At 40.0% G+C, this 15,617-nt stretch overlaps 1 protein-coding gene across 1 annotated transcript in view; it reads right to left on the reverse strand.

Annotated features, from left to right (window-relative positions):
- The window catches only part of chrna8 (cholinergic receptor, nicotinic, alpha 8), a 118,860-nt gene that overhangs the window by 35,794 nt on the left and 67,449 nt on the right, over positions 1-15,617 (reverse strand). Inside the window, exons 5-6 of the mRNA XM_007892056.2 lie at positions 5,368-5,447; positions 3,402-3,569 (exon numbers count right to left, since the gene is read on the reverse strand). Coding sequence (XP_007890247.2) covers positions 3,402-3,569; positions 5,368-5,447 — 248 coding nt within the window. The remainder of the gene's footprint in view (positions 1-3,401; positions 3,570-5,367; positions 5,448-15,617) is intronic.

Raw genomic sequence — 15,617 nt, forward strand, 5'->3', positions numbered from 1 at the left:
GTTAACTTATCTCTCTCTAACTGCATTCTGCTGACATGTTGTATGTTTATACCATTCACAGCACTGACATTCATCCTTTTTTTGGTTTGTAGAAAATACTCAACACTCATTAGTTCACTGTATTTTAATTCATTTAAGGGGAAGTATGAACAGAATTGACCTAAATGTGATCTGTTTGATGACTTTTACCTATATGCCCATTATTATTATTGGTATTATTATATAACTATTATTAATATTATTATTAATTCTGTATATTGGCCATGTTGCAACATTCACTTTCATTTCTACTCTATTATGTGGGGTGCAGCAAGGTATTTACTTTGCAAGAAAGGTGCCATAAACTTGCAAGCTTTTATTATTATTCTGAATTAGAGCCCGTGTGGTATGTGATGGGATAATTTGCCCTCGGATCTTCTCAGTGGAGTCTACTTTATAGACTCATAGAAATTTACAGTGCGAAAGGGGACCGTTTGGCCCATCGAAGAGCAGAAAGGTGTTCTTTCAATAATAAGTTATAAATATTTAATTATTATAAATTACAAAAACATAAATAATAAATATAGAATATATAAACAATAAAACAATAACATGGGCATGATCCTCTGTGAAAGATGTTGTGTAAATGCAGGTTGTTGCTTTTGTTGTTCTTAGCCTAGCAAGGCAGCATTGAATGGCTACAATCCAGGACCTAAAAGTTTCATGATGGATGTTAAAAAATATTAATTTTAACATTAAACTTTAATCTGAACAGTGCATCATTACATACCAAATTTCCCCAAAATGAACACACCCCACTATGTTCAAACATGTGCAGAGTCTATGATATGAAACAATATTTTTTCTGTATATTATAGGACAACTGTCTTAGTGGCTGGATCTGTTCCTGCTTCCAAGGGGAAATTCCATTGTAACAGTGGAAGATAATGCTGAAGATTTGGGCAAACCTCTAGCACGGATGTGCAGGTGCTTTGAGAGCAGAATATTGTCTGAGGGAAGATCTGTGACAGGCCATGAACTGCAATCCATTTGGTCGTGAATGCTGTGATTGTGAGACAGAATTCCTCTGAGAAAATTATTCAAGCAACAGGAGTTTTTGCACAGTGTTGAACATTCTTGGTGCATAAAAGATTCAGACACTTTAGAACTGTTCAGCAAGTATTGTGTTCATGAACCACAGGCCTGAAAGCAGAGGCTCCCTGGAGATCACAAGCAGCTGTGAAATACAGACTGTGATACCTTGATTATACTTAGATTTCACAGTTACACCGCAAGCAGTTTAAATACAATGTTCAGCAATCCGAGAGGTTACCACGCATGAAGGGCCCTTTATAAATGCAAGTTGATAAATGCCCCGTACGCAACCTAGGAGTCAGGTTCGACCCCCAATTATCCTTCCTCCCCTACATCCGGTCCCTCACCAGCACCGCTTTCTTCCACCTGCAACGCATCGTCCGTTTTCGCCAATACCTCTCCCCAAAAGCCGCTGAAACTCTGGTCCATGCCTTTGTCACCTCTCGGCTGGACTACTCTAACACCCTCCTCGCCGGTCTCCCATCCACTACCATTCATAAAATCCAAATCATTCAAAACTCTGCCGCCCGCATTCTCACCCGCACCAAACTCAGCTCCCCGATCAGCCCAGTCCTTGCCAGACTGCACTGGTTGCCTATCCCAGAGAGGATCGATTTCAAGATCCTCACCCTTGTATATCAAGTCCCTGCACTCTTCTGCACCCCCCTACCTCTCTGACCTCCTCTCTCCTCAAAACAGTACCCATTGCCTTCGTTCCTCCGGTTCTGGCCTCCTCCTCGTCCCCCAGTCCTCCACTCCACCCTCAGTGGCTGTGCCTTCAGCCACTATGCCCCAAGGCTCTCGAACTGCCTTCCTCACTCCCTTCATCTCGCTCCCTCTCTTCCCATTTTCAGGTCTCTGCTGAAGACACGGAGTCCTGTAGCTCAGTGGTTAGAGCACTCGCTTTGCAAGTGAGAGACCTGAGTTCAATTCCAGGCAGAGGGCGAAACCTTGGCCAAGTTTCCTTACTCCACACGCCTAATAATAATCCCTCCAAAACCAAAAACAATAATAAATTGGCCATTTTCAATCTACGACTGTTTGTGGGACATTGCTGTGCGCAATTGGCTGCCGCGTTCGCCCACAAATATACAGTCAATTCACTTTACAGTATGTTCTGTGAAGCGCTTTGGGACGTCCTCCTGATGTGAAAAGCGCTATGTCAAAGGCAAGGATTATTATTATTATTATTATTATTATTAAGACCTTCCTTTTCGACCGCGCCTTTGGTCACCTTCCCCCCCCTTCCCCTGGCTCGGTCCGGGATCTGTTAGTGTAAAGCGCTCTGAGACACCGTCCGGCGTGGAGGGCGCTATATAAATCCAAGTTGTTGTCGTCGTTGTTGTTGATGCTGTTAAAATCCCACACGGCAATGACAAACCAAAATCCGGTTGGAATGTGTCAACCGCATCAAGATGGTGAAATAATGTCCCGATTCCCGTCCCTGCAAGTTAGGCTGGGATTCTGCGCACCTGGGCAGCAAGGACCAAAATGGAATATCCACTCAGGCAGGAGGGGACTACAAAGATGGGCTCATAGACCGCAAGGACAGATTTGCTAGGTTCTTACTATAATAATAATAATGCTTGCATTTGATATAGCACCTTATCACGTCTTCGAGAGTCTCAAAGTGTTTTGCAGAATATATAGGTCAATTGACTATATATTTTGTGGATGAAACGCGGCAACCAAGAGTTAGCGGCTAAAAGAACCAGAGGGGAACTGAGGAGAAATTATTTTATGCAGCAGTTGTTACAATCTGGAATGTACTGCCTGAAAGAGTGGTGGAAACAGATTCAATAATAACTTTCAAAAATGAATTGTATATATACTTGAAAAGCAAAAATTTACAGGGTTGTGGGATAAGAGCGAGGGAGTGAGACTAATTGGATAGCTCTTTCAAAGAGTCAGCAGAGGCACGATGGGCTGAAGGGCTTCCTTCTTTGCAATAAGTGGATCTTAGATTGTGGCTGTCATTCAATGACACTTTGTAAGATGAGAACAATAAAATTAATAATTGCATAGCATATGAAAGGCTTTACAGAGATGGTATGGGAACTTGACTAAGGTGGGAGGGGGTAGCAGGTAGCTTTATAGGAAGGTTTTTGAAACCAGTTAATACGAATTTAACTCAATCAATATCCCGGAAAGCAACATCTGAAAGGTTACTATTGCTTAGAAAATATTGATCAACAATGCACATCACAATAATAATCCTTACATTTGCTATAGCGCCTTTCACGTCAGGAGGATGACTCAAAGCACTTGACAGTAAAGTGCAGTGACTGTATTTTATAGGTGAAACAACTATAGGAAATCAAACTTACCAACAAGATCCCATTCCCCATTTGGTATATAGCCTGAAATATCAGCTTCCATCATCTGCAAGTCGATCATCCAGCCATTATGTGTCCAGGAGCCAAATTTTAATTCACACTTCTGGATGTCAAAGGGGAACCAGCGGACATCAATATAACACGTACTCTTCAATATACCTAGAGTTTGCAAACATATTCGAATTAAATACTTACAAATATATGTTTTTATACATGCTCACGGTTAATTTTCCACCAGAATCCCATTTAAAATGCATATTAAAAATATAAACCCTGGAGTTTCTTTTGTGGTTGTGGAAATAATAAGGTGAAAAATGCCACATGTGATAATTGCTGTGCAAAGTCCCCCAAATGCATAAACAGTCAATTTTATTTGTGGGCCTTTTGGCCAGGAAACCAGGAAAAACTCCCTTCTCTTTTTGAATACTGCCATGATACCTTTAACATCCACCAGGCTGATGGGATCTCAGTTTAATGTCTCTTTGAAAGGTCAGTACATCTGACAAAGCATCAATCCCCCACTATTGCACTCTGTCATTCTAGATTTATCAGTTCAAAGTCCTGACGTGCGTCTTAAACACACAATCTTCTGATTCAGAGGCGAGAGTGTTGCCAATTGAGATAGGCAGCTACCCTGCCACTCTGATAAAACATTTTTGCAATCGATAATTATTTGAATAATTGGCTAGGTGAACTCTCTCTTTTCACCCTATCCCTCAGAATTCAGTAAAAATACTGATACAGAATTCAGTCAGAATCTCACCAAGTGGATTCAACCGCTGTGCTCCTTAGGTGGCAATTCCAATGGCAGCCATGGAAAGCTTTGGGCACAACCATGCTCCACATGACAGTCATACTGTGGTGGCTCTGAATAAGATTGTCACTTTAGAGGTTCCTTTATGTGAAGAGACCCTGTTACATCGAGGCTTGACTATACAAACTCCTTGCTTGTCGGCCTCCCAACTCCTCCCTCCATAAGCTGCAGATCATCCAGAACTCTGCAGCCCATGTCCTCTCCCGCACCAGGCTCCATGACCCTATCAACTCCATCCTCGCCTGACTCCACTGGCTTCCCATCACACAGAGGATACAGTTCAAGATCCTGATCCTCACCTTCAAAGCCCTTCAAGGTCTTGCTCCCCCCTACCTCTGTGACCTCCTAACCCCCTACCATCCTGCTCGTTCCCTGTGCTAAGCGGGCTCTGGCCTGCTTCACGTCCCCTGCCTTGCTCACTCCCACTATTCGCAGGCGGGCCTTCTGCCACTCTGCACCCACCCTCTGGAACTTCATCCCGCAGTCCCTCTGCCTCGACCCCTCGCTTGCCACCTTCAAGACCCATCTCAAGTACGTCCTCTTCGACCGTGCCTTCGGTCACCTTCCTTCCCCCACTGCCCTCCACCCACACCGATCCAGACCCCGAGCTCGAGTCTGAAACTCTGTCTGTCCAGCGCCTTGGGACATGCTCCCGACGTGAAAGGCGCTATACAAATGTAATTTTGTTGTTGTTGTTGTACTTCAGAACTAAGCTTTGTGTATATTACAGCGTTTAGTGTTCTGTGTATATTACAATGTTGATTTTGGGTGTAATATTGCAATGTTAAATCTTTCTGTATGTTGCAGTGTTTGTGTTCAGTGTATATGATAGTATTGATGTGACTATATTGTAATGTTGGTGATTTGTATAAATTGCAGGGTTAGTTTTCCATGCATATTGCATTGTTGATGTTCTGCGTACATTGCAGTGTTGTGTGCATATTGTAGTTGGAGCTTCGTGAATATTGAAGTGTCTTTACTGAAGCTAGTCGCTGGCTAGATTTGGCTGGAATATAAATCCAATATAAATGAGCACTGATTATTCTGATGTCTTGGTTTTGTACATGAATTGTAGGACACACACAAGGCCCCACAGATTGCAAAAACAGTACCTCCCTTCCATAGACATTCCTCCTTATTTACCTGGTGGGAGGTATTGGCAGCGTCCGCTGGAATTGACAAGAACATTGGTGTGGTAAGTAGCATCAAATCTATCATCAGCGCTGTAAATTGGAAAGGAAAGTACAAATTCAGATTGTTTTCATATACAATAATAAAACAATAATTCTCCATGAGATAAAGCACATTATCAAGCTAATGAAATGTTTCAAAGGGCTTCACAAGATTTACTGTATAGTGTAGTGACTGAGTATTTTACAGGCGAATACACTTCCAACAGAATGATATTGGTCCTCTGATTGCTCAGCAGAGGCACAACTCACTTCAGTTTTTTTTATTGTACTCAATGTAAACATTTCTCATTTCTTCATGCTCAATTTTAATGTCACTTCTTGTTTGTGGAATTGCCAGCGCAGAGTTCAGCTATTCTTTTTGCCAAGATAGCAACCTACTGTTTTATATATTTATTCATAGTTTATTCAGAGATTGGCAACATTTTTTTGGATTAGATTATTAATTTTTTTTTCTACCTTAAGATTCACAGGTGAACGTGAAGGAATTGCCCTCCATTGGAATTTCAAAGAAACATGGAGATTTCCTCCCAGTTAGCCTGGTTTATATTCCCCTCTTAATCCCAATTTACCCCAAGAATCAAAGGCTGTTTGACTCATTGTTAACCCTTGCATTTGATATCAAGTCATGGAGACATCTCAAAGCACTTCAAAAGATATTCTGTAAAGTGGTGCGATTGTTTGGGCAAATTCCACAGAATTCACCTCTGTGGAAGTGAATGTTTTTTGGGGATTGTTGGCCTGTACACCGGAGAAACTCCCTTCCCTTCTATTGTTATTTTTAATTGGGAAAAGTATTGGAGCACAATTGGTGCACATAGATCTTTATCCTATGTCTACACCTTCAGGACTGGAAGAAAGAAAATGACAAGATATTGCAAAATTGCCTACAAATTTGTTGCACTTTACAGTATATACTCTGAAGTGCTTTGAGATATCCTTCCAACATAAAACACACTACCTCAATTATAAGGGTTATTATTATCATTGTTAAATTAATCATGAAGAAGGGTATACTGTACATATTTTGAGCAGAATAACTTAAAAGGAGCACAGAGTAACTTTTATCTTTAATGAGATGAAAGTGCAGGCGTGGCCTGATAATGCTTGAACACTGCCAGATATAGGTAGGTGAAAAATTGAAATAGAATGAGGGGAATGACTGGATCATTTTTATATCTTAGACTGTAAAAGACGAGTCTCCTTGACATTCATTAGTAGGAAGTAGAACTTTTTTTTCCACAATAGATGGTTGTTAAGTGTTAATAATGCCGCTGGTCATTGTAAGATTCTTACTCACATTAAAAGATGAGATGGTATTGTTTTGAAACTGTAAGCATCTCATTTAGTGGAGACAGACACTAAAAAAGCTTACAGAAGGCACAATGTGTTGTTTTCTCTCTGATCAGTTCCAAGAGTTGAGGGTAGGCATAGTTATATAGGATCATAAATAATTCCCATTGAAAGGGCAAAGAATGGAGACAGGTATTGATTCTAGTGGAAATCTTTAAGGCTGTGTGGGCTCTTTTATCTTTGATATATGTACCAAAAAGGAGAAGATATCAAGAATTTATATTGCATTTATATGCAGAACCACTTTAATAAGGTGCAATTCTGCAATTTTGTAATTCTGAAATACAATTTGAATTTTTGTTTGTAAATGTTTTTAAAAAGAAAAACACATTTTCTGCTAAGTCATGCAAAACTTCCTTGCTGAGGAACCATAATAATAATAATAATAATAATCCTTGCATTTGATATAGCGCTTTTCACGTCAGGAGGACGTCCCAAAGCGCTTCACAGAACACACTGTAAAGTGAATTGACTGTATATTTGTGGGCGAACGCGGCAGCCAATTGCGCACAGCAATGTCCCACAAACAGTCGTAGATTGAAAATGACCAATTTATTATTGTTTTTGGTTTTTGGAGGAATTATTATTAGGCGTGTGGAGTAAGGAAACTTGCCCAAGGTTTCGCACTGCCTGGAATTGAACTCAGGTCTCTCACTTGCAAAGCGAGTGCTCTAACCACTGAGCTACAGGACTCCACAGAAAGTTACAGCACAGAAGAAGCCCATATCGCTCAACGTGTCTGTTGTTTCTCCTAAAGAACATTCCTTTCAGTCCCATTTACCTACCCTTTCCCCATATCTGTGTAGTTTACTCAATTTTTGTTATCCAGCAACTTGGGACGTCATTCCACTATGAAAGGTGTTACATAAATGCAATTTGTTATTGTTGTACCCATCTAGTTTCCTTCTGAAAGGTAATATGGATTCTGCCTCAACTACTGATCCCAGCCATACCCTTACCACTCTGTGCATGAAAAAAATCTCCTAACCACCCCATTTACTCATTTGCTAGTGACCATATATCGATGCTCTCTGATCTAGGAATTGGATGAAAACTTTTATGAAGAGTTACCTCGTCTTATTGGAGAATACAGGATACAGTATTAGCAAATGTCTCACACAAGGAGGCACACTCGAACATCAGAATAAAGTTTAATAAAAAAACTCTTGAACACAAAGGCCAGGTCAGTTATGCTTTAATTTCTGTGTCATGATCACAAATTATGGATGATGTTGGATCCTCTGCTTTATCAGAACAGTACTGGTTGTCTGAAATGTTATTGTTGTAGACTAAAAATCTGTAATAGTTCCAATAAGAATATGATACTCCACTTAGAAAACAAATGCATTGCTTAAGCAAGTAGTTATATTCCTATAGAGCTATAGAAATTTACATTGACGTTACTATCAATGAAAGTTGGAACCTAAATTACTGGTATTTCATTATTTCTCAATATTATTCCTGCTTATTCAGATGAAGAATGTTGCCTCTTATTCTTTCACTGAACTTAATGGTCAGTGACTGGCTTCATTCACCTCCAGTTAGATCACTCAGTTTGAGGTTCAAGGAATTTCCTATCTGAAATGTTGATTTCTCCTTAATCTGTCTATCTGCAGATCTTGCTAAAATACTTTTCTTTTTTGGTCAGCCAGGTGTGTGACACATATGGAAATCCATCATTTTGCTTGAGTATCCAAACTAGAGTTTCACATATGTATGACACCCTCCTGGAAATCTCCCTACACCTGGAATGGAACATGCACTCTCTCCCTGGAGGGACGCACCCCACTTACTGAAGTCTGGAGATTAGTAAGGACAAGATTTCAAAGGAATTCTAGACTGTACATTGGGGTACTGTTGGAGTTTAACTAGCTAAATCTGGATAGCTTGTCATTGAGAATATTGTCTGGCAACCTTTGTGCTGCTTGATCTGCTACCACTACCTGAAACATTAGAGCTTTAGCTTGTAGGAGGTTAACAGGAGCTGAGTGGGAAGAATCTCTGCCCCTAATGACTGTTCTGTCCCTCCGTCCTGCCTACAAGCAAGGCTAGGTGGTCTGTTTATGCACACTTGTCTTGGAGCTCTAAAGCTCCATCTGGTTCAGGAAACGGACTACTGAGACCACCACATGAGATTGACTTGATTCCATCAATCTTTTGCCAAGTATGTCAACTTGGAGCTAGCTCAGCCTTACAGAAACCCTCCTTATCGTGATGCTTTTTGCACTCCCTCTTCACCTGTGATACAGAATTGATTTTACCATCTATCTTTCCTGCCCACATTTATTCTCCAGAAACAAGTGGGAAAAGATTGTGCCATCTGACATGTCCAACAAACAGCTACCATATGCTATGTTTAATATCTTTATGTTTAGTTCTTTTTTAATGACAAACATTCTTGACCTCTCCATGTCCTCTGATCTCAATCATCTCCATTGGTAAACTTGTCTCCATTTGAAGCTCCGTTACATATTACATGTCTCCATTCTTTTCTTCTCAACAGCTACAGCATTACCTGTGTATAAAGCCTAAGTCACAACTTGAGTATTGTTTCTATATGTGGATAGTCTCTACGAGCATCTTACATTCTTAAATGATGCTCGAAATGGCTTATTTATAAGCAATCCTTTTCTCACCTCTGAAATTGAAACATCTTTCTCTCTATCTCTGATCTAACTGAGACTAGAAGGATTGCTTTTAAAAGAGCCAGCACAGACACAATAGACTGAATGTGCTATACATTTCTATGATTCTAACTTTTCTTGTCTTTATGTTGGCAATATTATTATGGTCATGGCATCTATGAACTTTACTCTCTTCTTCCTTCAAAGTTCCAAATGTATGGTGAAAATTTACTGTATAATTAGTTAGTCAATAGAATGGACTAACTTGCTTTTATTAATGAAATGCTGACATTATTAATGAACTGCTGACAATCATTTGACATAATGAAGCAAACAGTATTTATATGCCTATATTTACACAACATTGCATAATTGATAATTTATTTCAAATTGAAAAGATATGGTAGAATTACAGAGACCTGGAAGGTGAGTGCTGCCAAGAACAAGACAAGGTCATACTACTGGTAAGAGTTGTAGGGAGACGCTGATTGAGCTGATATCTAATTGGTAAGGGCAATTAACTGGATTTCTAAAATTAGAAACAAGTCCAGATCTCCCCCATGGAAGTGCTGATTCAGCTTTGTAGAAACCAGTTAAAGAAGTTACACTCTCATTCAGAGAAAGTACACTCAAACAGATAAATACCACTGTCGTAATAACTCACTGGATTGAAGTAGAAATCACACCTGTACTACATCTATTTGCTCTACTGTCATAGCATTTCAGAGAATCCAGAATTTAGTAAATTATTGAATTTAATCTCAACTTTGAAGCAAGTTTTCTTCAGGTCTGAAAAGATCTTACGGAGAACCTGTTTCTAAATTCAGACTGGTTCAGGAATTTGCCAATTTTTTATAATAATCCTTGCATTCAATATAGCTTATTTGAGGCTGGGAGCGTGACTCAAAGTGCTTTGCAGAACTCACTGTAAAGTGTATTGACAGTGTATTTTGTAACATAGATAAATTAGATGAAAGCATTATTCACTTACAGCATGAGGATATATCTAAAGGACTTAGGTTTGAAGTTAAGCAGGCTGAAACTGTATTAGAGATTCAAACATAATTTTGTTTCTATAGAGTACTGGTGGTTATGTGGAACAGAGTTTCAGCAAAATGGACTTAATGCTGTTTTGATTTACTTCTTCAATAATTTATGTGTTTGGAAACAGTAAATAGGTATAGGTGCAGAGTGCTATGAGTTTACAGGACACAGCGTGGGGGGAGCAGGCCAGGTTAGAATAGTAAATATATGGTAATATAAAATATTATGGAGTGTATTCTTGACTCACATAGGGGTTCTGTGAGTTTCAAGGAGCTACATAAATACCAAAGAATATGATTATTAGGATGAGAGGGAGTAAGGAGTGGGTAGAGACTCATGCAGAGTATAAACACCTGCACGGACTGGTTGGGCTGAATGTCCTGTTTCCATGTTGTACAGTTTGTGTAAATCTATATAAATCTCTGTAAACCAGTGAGCTTCCAGTGTGTAAACTGCAGCTCTGTCCACAGGACCAGCAGGGCTGCCCAGAGTGAGTCTATGAGACAAATGGCCTTTTCTCATTGTATGTTGTGAGGGCATAAATATAGAACAATTTGTTTATTTTCTTTTTAAAAAAATACTTAGATTATTCCGCAGGAGAACGGCCCATTTAAAAGCACAGAAACAATTCAGGGTGGAAGATTTAATTTCAAAGGATTCCTGGAGGGGTTATTACTTTGTCTCCACAAAGCATGTGAACCAATATCAAAGTCTGTCTGAACAGTGCTGATAGCAGCGTGTATCAAAAAGGTGAGCACAGCGAGATGGAATATGCCAGGACAGATGAGAAGTGCTGGAGAAACAGACAACTGAGGTGAGCAGTGGGGAATGATTATAGGCAGCCAGCAGCAGAGCCTCCATCTGTCTTGATCATTCACGCTGTCATCAAACTTGAAATGTCCCAAATCGTGTGTGACCACCACAGGCAATGTCCTTCATGATAAGTCTGATTGCCAAACACGTTGCTTAGAGAAGGGAGAAGAGCCAAAGATCTTTAGTTTTTTTCATCGCAACATCCTGTGCAAATCACATGCTGGGATTCTTTCCTTCACAACTTAATATCCTCAAGGTGAAGAAGAATATTAAGTACTGGAAAAATGAAAAGTTTCTCTCATGTTGAGAACACTATCAAGCACACTATCTAGCTCTGCTCTGGCATAGTACGGGCAAAATGCAAAATAAAGCTTTCTGTATTCCAACTTTTGTATGCATTTTCCAACAAAAAACACAGTCACTAAATGTTACAGTATATCCTGTGAAGCGCTTCGAGAAATCTTCCCAACAAGAAAGGCATTGAATAAAATGCAAGGATTTATTTGTTATTACAGTACCTCAACAATGTGACTGAGCCCCAATCTGAGATTTTATGATATAGTAAACTATACATAAGTCGCATCAGTTGGGACTATACATTTAATTTGACAATGCAAAGTATGAGGCTACCCAAAGCCTGCAGAAGTCACTACTTTTTATTAGACTTAACTCCACAAATTTGTGGAACATCAGCCTATCTGGCCTTGCAATGCCACTCTAAAGGATATAAATTTCAATAAGTTAATGTTGTGTAAATCCTGTTATCAAACAAACAACCTTCATGTAATACCCATCTGCAGCCCTACTTAATCCTTTCTTTTGATGGTCAGACAGATATGTGACACATGCAGATACTTTCAATGTCCATGTTTTTTCAAACAAGAGATTCTAAACCAGTTCTACATTGTGTCTACGTATGTCTAACAACTACTCATGGAAATTTCCGTGTCTGGAAGTTAATGCGCACTTTCCTCCCTGGAGGGATGCACCCTGCTTACCTAATTCCAAAGAGTATTAGGCCAGGTTTAATCCTTCTGTAAGTCACCCCATCATTTTAACCACAGAATAAAGGTAATAATAATCCCTCCAAAACCAAAAACAATAATTAAATTGGTCATTTTCAATCTACGACTGTTTGTGGGACATTGCTGTGCGCAATTGGCTGCCGCGTTCGCCCACAAATATACAGTCAATTCACTTTACAGTGTGTTCTGTGAAGCGCTTTGGGACGTCCTCCTGACGTGAAAAGCGCTATATCAAATGCAAAGATTATTATTATTATTATTACCTGTACGGAGAGGAACAGCTATAATCCAGTTTATTTATATTTATTTCCTGGTTGTGAATGCTGCAATAAAAGAGTCTATCAATAACACATCCACAAGAAGCATCAGACCTGAAATTGCCAGTCTAGATACAGTTTGGCAACCAAACTCACACCAGTAATGCTGCTGAATATGTATTGTACCAGACACTCCTCAATGTTTGATCATCCCTGCATAAACTGGAAGCTGACTCACAAACACAATAACCACAACAAATTACATCTGTATAGTGCATACAATTGTATAGTGTATAATGCCTTTCACACCGGGAGGACATCCCAAGATGCAGGACAAGCCCTGTCCTCCCCATTCCCCACCCCCCAATACATACCCCCATTCCATCTGTTGTTGATTTTGACTGCCTTTTCATTAGACAAAGCACTTCGGGAAGCGGCCTTCTGTGAACTACGCTAAATAAATGCATATTGTTGTTGTTGCTGACAAAATGACTTATTTCCAGCCTCACATTACACACTTCATGTGAACCTAGAACTGAAATAAACATGACTTTACTTCTATTATGTTTGTAGAGACGGACTGTGCAATCTATACTCGTGGTAGATATATACACACTGAACACAGATTATAACACCAAAATAAAAATCTGAGGTATTAATCTGCGGATTTTGTTTCAGATTTTGTTTCAGACTTTGTTTCAGATTGATTTTGATCTGTTAGTGTCATACCCCTCTGCTCACTCCATTTGCTTGGCTGACACAAGTTTGTTGCATGCCTCATGACTCCTCCGTGCACCATCAGTGACCATGCCTTTTGTCACTATGCCCCTGATCTTTGGAATTTCCTGCCTCTATCCCTCTGCTTCGTCTCCTCTATACCACCTTAAAACCTAACTCTTCGACCACGGCTATATTCAACTCCCTTTCCCCCTTCTCCCTTGCTCAGCATCAACCCCCCACCACTATGTAGTGCTCTGAGATGCTCACCCTTTGTGAAGTTGTTTCCCTTTTCTTGTAAGGGTAAAAAAAAATCTATCTACTTTCTCCCCATTCTCCCAGTGCCATACAGCATCTGGGCTCAGCCCGGTAGAGGAGGAACCTCTATACGAGCTGGGTTGCTGTCCACACATCACCGTCACCACCAACAACAACCTGCATTTATATAGCACTTTATATAGTGACAATCCCTATTGGCACTGTGAGTCAGAATCAGAGTGGCTGAGGATCTTCTAGAGGTTCTCCTGGCCCTCACTCCCCACCCACTCACAGCTTGATGCTCTGATAGGAATAATAATCCCTACATTTGGTATAGCGGGTTTCATATAAGGAGGAAATCTCAAAATGCTTCAGAGGATATACTATAAGATGGGGCGACTGTATTATGTGGGCGAATGCGGTCCTAATTTTGCGCACAGCATACACATGGAAGAGATATATGCACTCACAAACGTACATATACATACAGAGGAGAAAGAGACACACAGACACACTCACACAGACACTCACAAACACATAGAAAGAGAGAGACACACAGACACTCACACACATAGAGAGGTACGCACACACATAGAGAGAGACACACTCACATAGACACTCACAAACACAGAGGAGAGAGAGACACACAGAGAATCTCAACAGCGGAGCCTCTGAATGGAGTGAAGGTCATTTCCCACTCATGCCACACTGCGCATATGTGTCTGGAACTGCCCTGCCCACATTTGTGTCACATAAACAGCGCGTGAGGTTGTTTCATAGCAGGTTTATAGCGGATGGCGCTGTTTATAGGAGATTCCGCAGAAAAATTGCGGCCGCACTTTTCTATTGACCCAGGATATGGCCTGCTGGGAGCGATAGTTGAGGCAGAAACCACATTGGCTTTGAAAAGGGAACTGTATAAGTACCTTAAAAGGAGTCAGTTACTGGGGAAAGGGCAGAGAAATTAAACTGAAAGGCTTGTTCTTAAGAGAACTGACACAGGTGTGATGAGCCAAATGGCCTTCTTCTGTTCTGTAAATTTCTAAGGTTCTATTGTTCTCAATGCAGGTCTAGTCCATATGGTGTACAATATATCAATCTAAATAAAATTACTGAAAGACTTGACCATGACATTTTAATAACAGCAGTTGTACCAGATAACAACTAAAAACAAAAATACTTTATGTAATGCAGTATATCAAAGAACAGCACATTTTGCATCCTAGTTAGGATAAACCTAATAAAGAAAACAGTGTAACTTTTACAGAAGAAGACTGTTTATGATGATCGCAGCAAAAAATGACCTTTGTTATTCCCGTATAAAACAGTGACCCTATGACAACATATCGGCTACTTCATTATGAATCAGCTACTGAACAGCTCATGACACCAACCATTTGGTAGGAAATTTAATGGGGAGAAATTCAGGAGAAAATCACTGAGAGTGCTTTATTACCGTTACCATTCATATCTATAAAACTGTCAGTTTTAAATATAAATCCTTATAAGTATACCAAGCGGATTTGCTTCCAGGACTCAACACAGTAGTAGGTACGCAATTATCCATTAAATAGATTACCAACAATCTTATATGAAGTTTATAGGATGGAAATGAGGAGACAAAGTTCCTTTTGTGAAGAATACAAAATAAGGGGCAGGTCAGAGGTAGAAATTCAGATATGGCAGATGTTCTATGCACCAGTGTCACATCTATCCATGCACTCAATGCACATGAATCTTCTATGAGACAAGTGCCTGTCTGTAATAATGCAAATACAAGGATTATTATAACCCTGAGCACCCGCTCTTCTGCTGATCAGACTGCCAGGCATGATCAGAGAAGACTTGCTTATCATATTGTGTCAGCTTGGCTCCCTCCCATCCATCTGTCCATTTAAATGGATGTTAAAGATCCCTTGACATGACCCCTTGAAAAAAGGAGTTTCTCCTTGTGTCCTGGCTGACAATCCTTCTGGCTGTTTGTGGGAAATTGGAGTCTGCAAATTGGCTGTCATGTTCACCAACAGATGCAGTCACTACACTTAACAGCAATTAGTGTAAAAAGCTTTGAGATGTCTTGACATTATAGGTGCTGTATCGCATGCAAGAATC

This window comes from Callorhinchus milii, unplaced genomic scaffold, assembly GCF_018977255.1.
Source record: "Callorhinchus milii isolate IMCB2004 unplaced genomic scaffold, IMCB_Cmil_1.0 Scaffold1, whole genome shotgun sequence".
Classification (NCBI taxonomy): Eukaryota; Metazoa; Chordata; class Chondrichthyes; order Chimaeriformes; family Callorhinchidae; genus Callorhinchus; species Callorhinchus milii.